The 11,992-nt window shown below is 40.5% G+C and overlaps 3 protein-coding genes across 4 annotated transcripts; 1 reads left to right on the top strand and 2 right to left on the bottom strand.

Annotated features, from left to right (window-relative positions):
- Positions 1–2,804: 2,804 nt before the first annotated feature.
- Positions 2,805–6,812, bottom strand: LOC113229450 (cytosol aminopeptidase-like). 2 transcript variants are annotated; one of them, XM_026463043.1, is made up of 12 exons: positions 6,657–6,812; positions 6,008–6,123; positions 5,690–5,825; positions 5,349–5,479; positions 4,955–5,132; positions 4,675–4,880; positions 4,493–4,598; positions 4,310–4,417; positions 4,067–4,172; positions 3,854–4,003; positions 3,674–3,779; positions 2,805–3,216 (listed from the first exon to the last, which is right to left on the bottom strand). In XM_026463043.1, exons 1-12 carry the CDS (start codon positions 6,795–6,797, stop codon positions 2,991–2,993), a joined length of 1,710 nt encoding a protein of 569 aa, XP_026318828.1. In that variant the 5' UTR covers positions 6,798–6,812; the 3' UTR covers positions 2,805–2,990. The 2 variants fall into 2 exon arrangements, with proteins under 2 accessions (XP_026318828.1, XP_026318829.1); XM_026463044.1 differs by having other exon boundaries at positions 2,805–3,176; positions 3,706–3,779.
- Positions 6,813–7,359: 547 nt separating this feature from the next.
- On the bottom strand, positions 7,360–8,168 carry LOC113229667 (alpha-ketoglutarate-dependent dioxygenase alkB homolog 6). Its single transcript, XM_026463339.1, has 2 exons — positions 8,107–8,168; positions 7,360–8,028 (listed from the first exon to the last, which is right to left on the bottom strand). Exons 1-2 carry the CDS (start codon positions 8,143–8,145, stop codon positions 7,378–7,380), a joined length of 690 nt encoding a protein of 229 aa, XP_026319124.1. The 5' UTR covers positions 8,146–8,168; the 3' UTR covers positions 7,360–7,377.
- Positions 8,169–9,163: 995 nt separating this feature from the next.
- On the top strand, positions 9,164–10,743 carry LOC113229822. The gene is made up of 3 exons (XM_026463501.1): positions 9,164–9,312; positions 9,960–10,117; positions 10,609–10,743. The coding sequence occupies exons 1-3, from the start codon at positions 9,273–9,275 to the stop codon at positions 10,663–10,665; spliced, it is 255 nt and encodes an 84-aa protein (XP_026319286.1). The 5' UTR covers positions 9,164–9,272; the 3' UTR covers positions 10,666–10,743.
- Positions 10,744–11,992: the final 1,249 nt, after the last annotated feature.

Here is an 11,992-nt window from a genome sequence, read left to right as displayed (position 1 = left end):
GTATTAATAATTATAACAAACTAGTGGAGTAATTTCACAAAAAATAATTGAATATCAATTCAATAAAAATTTAATTAATACAGTGAATAGCGACATCTCTCGCCAGGACTGGTAGCTGTAAAGGTACTAACTGGGTGATAAATCTGTCATAGATTTCTCATAGATGGCGCTACGACTAAAAAGTCGTTGAAAGACCAAGTACAAAGACGCGACGCAAGCACATAGAAAAATTCGTGAGGTCCGTTGGTTCGTTCCGTGGCTTAGTTGGTATAGCGTCTGGCACGGTATGCAAGAAGACGTCGTTTTGAATACGACCGGATCGTAGGAATTTTTTCTGAGTGTTCGATCTTTGTATTAATAATTATATCCTAAGAAATTAAAAAAACTCAACACAACAACATTCTGAAGTCAGGATGGCTGGTCGCCAATTTGTTCAGCATGAAGGGAGCAGATTTTCCAGCAGTATGTATTACGAATAATTGCCACTATCACGAATTAAAGGTATACGCTTCTTATCTACATCAGTTTAAAAAATATAATGTCATTTGTGCAACGGTGTCCCTTATTCCAGCGTGACCATAGTCGTTTTTTTTAAATTGATTAGATTAGATTGTCTGATAAAAAGTCGTCATTTAGTAGTCAGTTGTAATCACAAAAAAGTAGATTTAGTCGGTCCGCTGTTTCATTCATAAGGTTATTTACTATCCACGCTGGAATAAGCTTATTTTTGGAGTCTAATTTAACCGTAACACCAATGTGTAGCTGAAACTTACTTCCGCTATCAATTATAATACTCATCGTCATACAATTAAGTCATTAATTCATTATTTAATTATTTTGATCGTCGTACGCGACTATACTCCACGCGCCTCATTCGTCTCGTGTAAGCCAGAAGCCCAACACGACATAACAAATATCATGACCATCGATAAATCCTAATGCCATTAAGGAAAAGCAACTATATTTTTTGCCAATTTGTTTGTATTAAAAACTAAACATTAAAACCTTCAAATACCATGTATTGACAAAAAAACAAATGCTGTATATTATGCATAATTTGTACGCTAATGAGCTCCGAGACTAATACAGGTACATATAACCTTGAAATAACAAATCGGTTGTATCTTCTGAACAAAGGAGCGACTGATTCTAAAATTACGCGATGAAAACCGACTATACCTATAATTCACGGCTTTTTCTGGATGCAATCAGATCTAAGCCACGAGCTGTAGTTCTCGAGATTCAAAAATGATGCCGCCGGAATAAGTTAATTCCAGTGTGGACAGTAAAACAACTTAATCACTTCAAAGCGGGGTAACGACTAAATAGTTTTTTACGACCAGAAACGACTAAATCACGACTTATTAGTGTAATCGATATTTATATCGAACCATAAGCTAGGTATTGTGGGTCTCGAGATTGAGAAATGGTATGAAAACACCTTTATACCTTTTGAACAGCGCGGACCGACTAAATCTGAAGACGGATTGAGTTGGTATAGTTTATGGTTAGTATTAACCCGTCAAGTGCACGCGAGTAGAGATTGGCGTGTTGCATGGGATTTATGCGTGAATTTTAAACTCGCGAGACGCTTATTCTAATCAGAACCAACTAAATCACGACTTTTTAGTGCAATCAGATCTAAGCTAGGCGCTGTTGTTCTAAATATTGTAAGACACCCTTGCCGAGAGAACCGACTAAATGGAGATCTAACTAATCCAATTTTAAAAATTCGACCATGGTCACGCTGGCATAACGACACGCAAGACACGCACACTTTCCTGTATTTCGAGAAAAAAATCCGATCGGTATTCCTCAAACTGATTCAATGTTTTGCGTCGATTAAAGGAATCTCAACCAACTAATCGTGCTTTTTATGCAAATACTCCCTCGATGAGTGTTTCAGCGTTTATCATTTGTAAGCGGCGGACCAACTATAATAAGGCTAGTTTTATTGCAGTTAGAACGATAAATTGTTAAATCCTTGACATTGTTCTCCTTTGAATAAAGCGAACTCCCAGGCGCTGTAGAGCGAGTTTGCCGAAATATTCAATATCTACTCCGTAACACTTTATCACTTAGGTATTTTGTACCTTACGTGGTATAAGGCACAATAATAACAAATTGGGTATATTACATAGTATAAAATAAGTAATGTGGACAAAAAGGTTAATGACGTTGAATGTAGTTTCTGTCTTTAGGTTCGCACACTGCACCAGACCGGTAAACGGAGTGCACACCAAGTGTACCTAAAAGTAAAAGATTGATAGAAATTGTTTCAGTGCCTAGTAACGACAACGAAGAGCTAATTCAAAATAAATTATACGACATTCTTGACAAGTCGACACACGTACACGCACATCACGTACAAATTATGAAGTCGATACTGCGGATGCACATCAGAAATAGTAATAAAAAAATTGTTGGTTTACAAGTAGGAGTATAGTTACAGAAACTGTTTGAAATAGCAGCGAGATAATTAAAAGGTCCGAATTGTTTTCATAGCTCCAACAAACACAATTTATTTATTCTGCGATAAGCACTTACGATGACAACTCTCGACGTGATATTCTGCGTAAGCCAGTATCGTTCCAGTCTTGTCCCTCGATTCAATGTTTTTTTTTTATTTTTATGACTGACTACAGGGATACGTTTACCGAACACAACTTTACATTGGAATTTTGCGCAGACTTTAGCGTCAAATACACGAACAAAGTTAAATCTACTTTAATTTACACTCCACATTGAAAATATTCGTAAACATCAACGTCGCTCTCTTGTAACATGCGACAACGTCGAAACTAGGAACTGGTCTAGTCCGGGAGCCTAAATTAGATTATTTTTATTTAACACTACAAACATCTTACGTTGTCGGGGACATGACTGAAATACTTCGTTCGCATATACCGTCATAAAAATTCGTACATAATCTAGTTTCGACGCTCGGTAAGACTGCGCTGATGCGAGGCGAGGAACGCGGCCGCGCGCGACTAGCGCCGGTCGGCGTCGCAGGAGACGTTCTCGGAGGACAGCGAGAGGTCGTGCAAGAGGTACATGAGGGCGCGCGCCGGCCGCCCCGTCATGCGAAGCGGGTCCAGGTAGGGCGGCGCGATGGAGTGCGCCAGCTTGGCCACGCCCGTGATGTCCAAGTGCAGCCAGTCGCAGCACACGAAGTTCTGGGACACAAGCACCGCCGTTCGCACAGAACCGACAATCAAGATAAGATAAGATAAATTTATTTCAATATGACTTAATCTAATACAATTATAATGAAAACAATGTAATTGAAGATAAAATATTAAAATAAACAGTAATAAACAAAACAAAAGAAAAAAAAATCTAAATTATATAAAATAATCATGGTAAAATTAAACATTTTAATCTTAGTGCCTAATAGTGCAATTGCGATGCCTAAACTAAGTACATGTGTACCTGTATTTTAGGCATAATAGTGCATTTTTCATAACAAAGCTTAAAAAAAAAATATATTTTATAAATTTAACAAATAAAAGATAAGTAGTTATAAGTCGTTACAATTTATAAAAGATAAGTAGTTAAACATTACTTATTATATAAATATAAATTATGAAATAACTTCCAACAAGTCCTCGGTATCATTGTAGGTTTTACTCTTAAGCCAAAATTTGACGGTCTTTTTACATTCAGTTCAATCGAGGGCGCCGCGAAAGGCGGCAGCTCACTTACGCTGAGGAACGCCGCGCCGAGACAGGGGGTGGATCGTCCGGAGCCCTGGTTTCTGAGATCAACGGCCGCCTCGTCTGGAACAACACAACGGGCGCGTGAGCCAGCGCGCGGCCCCTCGGGGGACCCTCGTCCGGCGGAGCGCACGTACTGGTGACTTGCGTCAGGTAGTACTTCCAGAGCGGGAAGCGCCAGGGCCGGTCGCCGCTGTCGGCGCCCGCGTGGCGCAGCGCGCCCCACGCCTCCTCCGACGTGGCGAAGGCGCCGAACGCGCCGCCGCCCGTGGCCAGCAGCACGCCGTCTGCAACACGAGGGCAGTGGGCGCGGCCGCCGGGGGCGGGCCGCTCGGCGGGGCGGGGCTTACGCGTCAGGGTGGCCACGTCGATCACCAGCGACGGCTTGTACACCGCCTGCCCGTACACCAGCGCGTCGGCCAGCATCAGCCGCCCCTCCATGTCCGTGTTCTCGATCTGCGCGCATCAACTTAGGTCGACTTTGGTGGCCGGCGAAAATTACGGGTTCGGTGAAAAACACCCGAAAATTTCGCCGAAGCCCGACGTGCGAACTGATTTCCGGGTCGGAAACTGGTGAATTTCAGTGATCTCACCGTTACGTGCAGGCCGTTGAGTGTTTTTACCACGTCGCCCACTTTCATACACTGTCCGCTTATCATGTTTTCGCAAATTGGTATAACGGCGGTCACCTTTATCGGCATCTGTGAACGACGTGCGCGGTCGTGGAGTAAAACCGAAAGCAATTCCAAATTTGTGAAGTTTAATTCAAATATTACCTTTATTTCGGCAATGTAACGCAAGGTGGCGAGGACGCAGGCGGCTCCGGCCATGCTGCCTCTGTTTTCCACCATGTTGGCAGGCCGCTTGAGGCACAATCCGCCGCTGCAACAACGCGACGCGTTACCTACTTCGCCGAACGAGGCTGACAGATCGAGGCAACCAGTAAAGAAACACTTGCCTGTCGAAGGTGACGCCTTTGGCGGCGAGGAGCACGGGCGGCCTGTTCTTGCTGTCGGGCCCCTCCCAGGTGGCCTCGAGAAAGTAGGGGTCCTCGCACGAGCCGCGAGCCACGGCCAGGAATGCCTCCATGCGCTGGGTGCGAATCCAGTCGACGTCGTGTGCGGATATTTTCACGCCCAAAGGACAGAGCACGTCCAAGGCCGCCTGGGAACAACTCAGTCACATGTGTATAAACTGCCGACGCCATCGGTGAAAAACTGTCTCCGTGAGAAGTGTACCTGCGCCAACTGTACGGGCGTCATGTGGTTGGCGGGCATGTCGGACAGGTAGCGCGCCCAGTTTTGCGCTCGGCCGCGCAGCTCCCCGAGATGGAACTTGTCTGCGTCCTTTCCCGACCCTGCTAGTTTCACTTTCATTTCCGGCTCGCGATTTTCGCACGACTTGAACTCCTGGAACCTGGATACGCACGATAAATAGAATTAAAAATTTAATTGCTTACGAACCTTTTTGACCGAACGTTCGTATTTAGTGATTACCGCTTACGCGGTACCTACGTCTCGGACGGCTGTATAAAAAGTCCTGATGGTTTGTTGGTAACTACGGTGCTCCATCCACAAACGATGGTAATCGTCAAAAAGTCGGACTGTCGAGTATCGGTGGGGAACTGGCTACCTCCAGGATGCGAGCATGGCTGCCTCCGCGGCGGCGTCCTCCTGACCGTATCCGGGATCGACGGAGACCATCTGCGCGCCTCGCCGCAGCAGCTCGCGCACGCCCGCGCCCACTCCCACGCGCACGTTCTCCTGCAACCACACGGACTCTTCATCGCCCGCTCTTCATCGGCCGCTGTAGCCAAGTAGCCAAAAGGATCTCAAAAAAGTCGCAGGGTTCTGCAATTAATCCCGTCTGCACAGCCCACTACACCACATTTAAGTCTTCGACAAAATTCGCGCAATTTAATTTAGGTTTCTGAGGTATTCTCGTAAAAAAACTGGGATCGAAACTTCCCTGACCTTGGCTTCGTTGATGTTTTCGAGATGGTTGTATCCGACGTCGCGCTTGCCGAAGGACGCGATGGTGACGGGGGGCAGGTCTGGCGCCAGGTCCGTCAGTACAAACGCGACTCCGGGCTTCAGCTCGCACGACATTCTACAACACGATTGCATACTCGATCTAAGGAGTGATACTCCAGGAGATGTGCTTATAATAATCTCGAAGTTTATGTACTAATTGTGGGTAGGCCCCAGGCCCAGATTGAATCAATTTAGAAAACCAACCTTTCTAAATTGTGCTCTGGGTGTGTTGTGTTGCGTAGTGAGGAAATGGCTTACTCGCTGACGTGTCGACATAGTTTCCCAGCGGACTTCTGGTCGATTTGGCGTCCCTCCTCCGTTAATTCAAAAGTCGAACCGTCCTTCGACTCGTACACACCGAGAACGAGGCCGTCCTAAACACAACCGCAGGCTGTTCAATATTGTTTTAAAGTATGAACTACTATACTTTACCTGCCTCCATGGCCGAATGGTTAGCATGCTGGTCTGCTACGCAGCGGTCCCGGGTTCGATTACCGGGCCGAGAGAAATATTTGTATGGCCTACATTTATTTCTCTCGTGGGTTTAGGTATAATTTGTGGTTTTCTATTTGTGTGTCCATGGTACTCCCGATACAGGGTCTCCCTAGTGCGGGGCTGTGTGCTACTACGAGTATGTGCTTTATTACTATTATTATTATACTTTGGCTTCAGGTTAGGTTACATGTTATAATCTATATTATCTATTGGTAGTAAGTTGATAATGGAAGCCTACATTTTCATTAAGTTACATGCTGTTCAACTCCTGAGTAACTACTTGTAATTCCTTAAAATTTCAGTCAATGAAACAATATAATTTGACTTGCACCAGTAAACATTACCAATCTTTTGCCAAACCTTACATAACGGGCTGTCATAATACACCAGAAAAGTATAAGCATGAGTATACCGGTTCACCGCTGTCCTTCCCGGGGCAAACGCACGTCTCGCTGAAACCACTGCTGCTGCACTGTCTCGCGAAAACACTTTTACTTAAATTTATTGTGCTCTGCGCCAATCTCACACTATAAAGCAATTTTGAAAACCCCATAGTCAGTAAAAAAATAAATCAAGGTAAATACATTTCCAGAAAATAAAAAAAAATATGAAGTACACTAAAATAAAACCACCTAGATTTAATAAAAATTTTGACAAAGTAATATATCATTCAAAAGTGGAATAGTGATTAATGAAAAGGCTTACCGGGTTATCATGTAAACTTTTTAGTGTACTTGTTTATTATTTAACTGTAATAATTGCCCACTCTCAGGTCAAAACATTCCCAAGAAAAATTACCTAATCACACCCCTTATGGAAGAATGGCATAAGTTGAGTTACACAAACATACAGAAAAATATAACTCACATCCTCTCCAATTCTTGTACCTCTATCTACAATAGCAGTCGATAGAATTAAAGAATTGGAGAGGATGTGTTATATTTTTCTGTATCTAATGGAGCAATAAAGGTTTTTGACGTAACTCCACTTATTGGCATTCTTCCATGAGGGGTGCGAAATGACATCTGTGCATACTTGAAGTATTCAACTTGCTCACTTTACCTCAAATCAAACTTAATTGTATGCATCAACTTACATCTTATTTAACCACACAAAAATAAAAATTTTCATTTCTATTTATTACCAATATTTATTTTGAAAGAACTAGTTTTTGGTACATGCCTTATTGTAAATGATACCCTAGTGCCTCTCCTAACTGTAAATCCTTTCACATACTTATTTGAGCACGAATTTAAATTTACTATAGAATCATCCAGAATGTCTTCAGCGAGTTCTTCAATACAGTGCAAGTAATGTGTATATAGGGAATCTTGGAGTAACAGTAAACTACGAGGCTCTAGCAACAAGGAGCCTGGGGAGTCCCTTCTTCCTCCTGTGTTGTCTTCACCACCACCTGCTGGCTCCATGAATTTAAGCACCGTGTGCGAACCAGCAGATACAGTAGCTATGGTAGGGTAAAATAGATCGCCATCAACATGCGGCATGATGCCTTGCCCGCAACAATATTCATTGACTAGCACGTGGTTAGGCATTCGGCCACCCATCATCCGTAGCGCGTGGACGCGTCCGGTGAGCCCATCCAGCCACGCGGGCAGGCTCTCGGCAATCATGCCGCGCTGGTGCGGGATGCCGCCCCAGTTCTGCAAACGCCGGTGTGACAGCTGGGTCCACTTGGGCTTCGGCGCTGCGTAAACGTTTGCCAACAACGCTTCTTCGTCGCTTTTCGATATAAACTCAGGCAAGTAGTACGCAGTGGGCTTTAACTGCAGATAAAAACTATAATAAACAACTTGAGATAGTTTTATACTTTTCAAACTTATACGGCGCGTTAAGTAACTTACATTTTGCACTTCGAACCTCTTCAGATCAATGCTGGCCATACTTCTTTTAAAAAAAATTTATAGTTTTGCCATCATGTTTTATGAATGCACTTCCTATTTTCATACATAACTAAAAGCAACAGATAAACAACTTTACTGTTTGAAGTTTACATTGTCATCACTAATTTGAAAGACAGACTTAAAATAGGAATTGTCATCCGCTACGTACCACTTGTCATTGTCAAATATGTCAAAACTGTTACTGACATAGACAAAACTAGTGTCTTTTATTTAATGACTACAGAATTCATCGAAATTGAATTAATATTTAATGCTCTCTTACTGGTTACTTTCGGAGAGTGAGGATCGTATTCCAGAACTCTACTCAATGCCATGTCATCAAGATTTGAGCAGACTTGAGTATGATTTCAAGCACTGGAAATACGACCATAATGGCAAGGACTTGAGTATGATTTCTAGTGCTTTGAATCATACTCAAGTCCTGACTTGAGCATTGAGTAGAGTTCTAGAATACGACCCTTAGACTGATAGAATACCTGTATAATTAGAATTCATCGTTTACTATATTACAGTAAACGATGACCCTTTATGTGACCCAGAAACTGAATATTATCAGTAAAATCAATTTCTTAATTTCAAGGAATACCGGTTATAAAAATAAAAAGCGGCGACGTCGGTCGTGCTATGCATTCATCGATATATTTTACAAACGGTTATTAGTCTTTCTTGATCACATGACATGCTCAATTATTTTGAGTAAATCTTTAAGGGCTATCCCCACACATCAGGGCCGTGTCCGGGGCGTGCTAGTTTGTGTGAACTGCGGGGCCGTCCCAGACACGGACATGTGTGAACGAGTTCATACAAAATATATTTTATATGAACATCGTTGCGTATACGCAACGGTATTTTTTTGAGCCCCTGACGAAGCACAGCCCATTCACGTCCCGGATATTATGTGTGGATAGACCTTTATTATCCTCGGATGACTATAAATAAGAAAGCTCAGGCTCATCTTCCTAAGCTCCTATGCCTTAAAAAAATAATTTTCTCTGTGGTATACTAGGATTTTCTTGGAGTTTTCACTGAAGATATTTTGTTCGCGTTACGGCGTTAGTGAATATAACTACACGTTAGCTTGGGGAATTGTAGCAAACTGTGTAAAAATGCTGACACGCCAACTACCCAGACTAGTTCAACAAACAGGTATTTTAACAACCCTTATATTTGTTTTTGTTACCACTAGTACTAGATCGTCATTTACTTCAACAAATTAAAAAGCACTGCAAGAGTTATTTGTATAATTTTTGGGAATATACGATTAGATATTAAAGCAATAACTTAAGCTTTTTACGAAGTCTATGAAAAATGTTATGTAACAAATGCTAAAAGTAACCTATAAATTCTTGCTTATCAGGGGAATAAATATGTATTCCGTCATTAAACAGATTGACCTCATTGTAAAAGCAATGTACTGGAAAAAAAACTCAAATCCTTTCGGATGTATCCCTTTTTATGAGCGACTCCCAAGTAATACACGGAGTGGATAATTCCCCATTTCAAATCCCGGAATGATAAAATTATAGAATAAAATTTAGTTACACATTTACTTCCAGTTATAAAGCCTTTTTTACCATTAAAATTAATTAACAAGATACAATAATTTCAGAGGCAGGTATTGTCCATTCTTTCTATATTAATTTCTTGGAAGTTTAGGTAAAAACCAACTCTGCTTTTTCCCATCTCTGGTGACCACAATAGATCAATTGCTGACCTAAAATAAGCCACCTTAATGATAATAGAGTGCGTAACTGCTCTTCTCCAATTGTGTGTAATTTGTAATGTTCATGCAGTGCGCCGCTATGGCCACGACTCGCACTTCAAGCCGGCGACGATGGATGAACTGCCAGTACCCCGCGGCTCATGGCAGGCGCACTACGACGCCAACCAACGCCGATTCAACACTGCACTCATCGTGGGCATTGCTTTCACTGTTGGCACTTTCATTGTGGTAATTCAATTCAGTATTAATACTCTGGTGGATACAAAATAAGATAACCTAACCTTCGGTTAAAAAAACCGACATCAAAAGTCATTCATCTCCTAGTTTACCACCCTTAGAGGTGGAATATTTTCTTCAAATGTTTAAATGGGACCACTTCTGAGGAATCCTCTTTCCAACAAAAAATTATCATCAATATCGGTTCTCAAATGGCGGAGTTATCACATAACATACATACAAAAAAAACAGACTAATTGAGAACCTCCTCCTTTTTTTAAAGTCGGTTAAAAATAAATACACATTAATTTTCCAATATTAGAAAAAAGGGTTAATATATTATAGCAAATATAATTAATAAGTCTACCATTGTAATATATTGTGCAAACTGTAAGGAACTACAAGTGGTGACAAAACTGATCTGTAGTTAAGAAGTAACTTTGTTTTTTGTAGTTGCTTTATGTTTATTTGATACAAATATTGAACCTATTTATTTGTTTCAGGCCAAGACCAGTGGACTGGTATACCTCAACTACTCTCCACCCAAGAGCATTGACTAAATATTTATTTAACACAAGAATATAGTTAATCAAATCAAACCATAGTTCTTTAATTAAAAAAGCTTACATCTTTAAATACTTCTTTTATTTATTTACATATACATTATAGGTACATTGACCTACCAATAAATGGTTATCGGGTCTAATACAAAAACCACGAAAAAAATGTCCGAAGTTAACCTATACAAACGTAGTGACGTGTAATGAAATACAAAAAACTAAAACATTTAATGCTAATTAATTTTTTTAATTTAAATTTTATTTAATTTTGCTTGCAACAATTTAAGGGGCCAAAAACACCATATTCAGCTTCTACTGGAAACTTAACAAAATGTACCATATTTAGCTTCAACTGAAAATTACTTGAACACAAGAGTAATGGAGTAGCCTTTCTCGTAAATATTAATTAATTTTTATATATATTATTATGTCGAAATTTGTACAAATTCACCTAAGGATTATAATAAAGAGTTGGGCAGATACATACAAATATTACAAGCTTGTACTATAAGAAATGTACCGATATTCCAACAGCGTAAACTCAAATATCCGTAATTCCGAAAACTGATTTATAATAAAACCGTTACGCTTTCGAGTAATTTTGATGCTTTTCACAAAGCCAAAATTAGCTTTTGTTTTGTAATCTTCCTAAAAAAATACATTTGACATTATGAAAATTCGAACTAATGTTATTTCGGGCAAATGTATTTTCTGACTTCTGATAGGTAATCCCAAGCCGTAAAACGAGTACAACAATATTTTGTTAGTTATTGCCTTAGAGGATGGAAGGTTATTGCTAACGTTCAATAAAAAAATCATTTAAAAAATAATACTAAAATCAAAGCGACTCTATAGTTTCTTTATTCTAAATATTTCAATAGCTTGTGGTTCGAACAATTGACAATGACCAAGGAGTTTATATAAGCTTCTTGAAACCGACGTAATGGGTCTCTTTTCATCTTTTGCGCATGCTTTTGTTAGCTATTTGATTATTTTGTGTGCTTTTGTCATTTATATTTACGATTTATATAAATATAAATTAAATACTATAAAACTGTACAAAATAACACTTTTAAATGAGAACTATGATAACATATTTGTTTAGTGAAAATATGATACGAAATCCTGTTTTTACTTTAATGCGGTAATTTTTACAAGTTATTATTATTGGTAACTGCATGATTGACAACCGCGCTGTCAGTCGAACAAACGAAGACTGTTGCCCGATTGAGGCTCTGTATGCGATTTTAACGCCCTACAGGTGCGGACACTTTAGCGCGAACCCAACGTCCATTTATTGATAGGTCAATGTTGATACATAAGACTA

The sequence above is a fragment of the Hyposmocoma kahamanoa genome, unplaced genomic scaffold, assembly GCF_003589595.1.
Source record: "Hyposmocoma kahamanoa isolate Upper Pololo Valley unplaced genomic scaffold, ASM358959v1 62, whole genome shotgun sequence".
Taxonomy (NCBI): domain Eukaryota; kingdom Metazoa; phylum Arthropoda; class Insecta; order Lepidoptera; family Cosmopterigidae; genus Hyposmocoma; species Hyposmocoma kahamanoa.
This window is presented reverse-complemented; position numbering and strand designations above follow the sequence as displayed.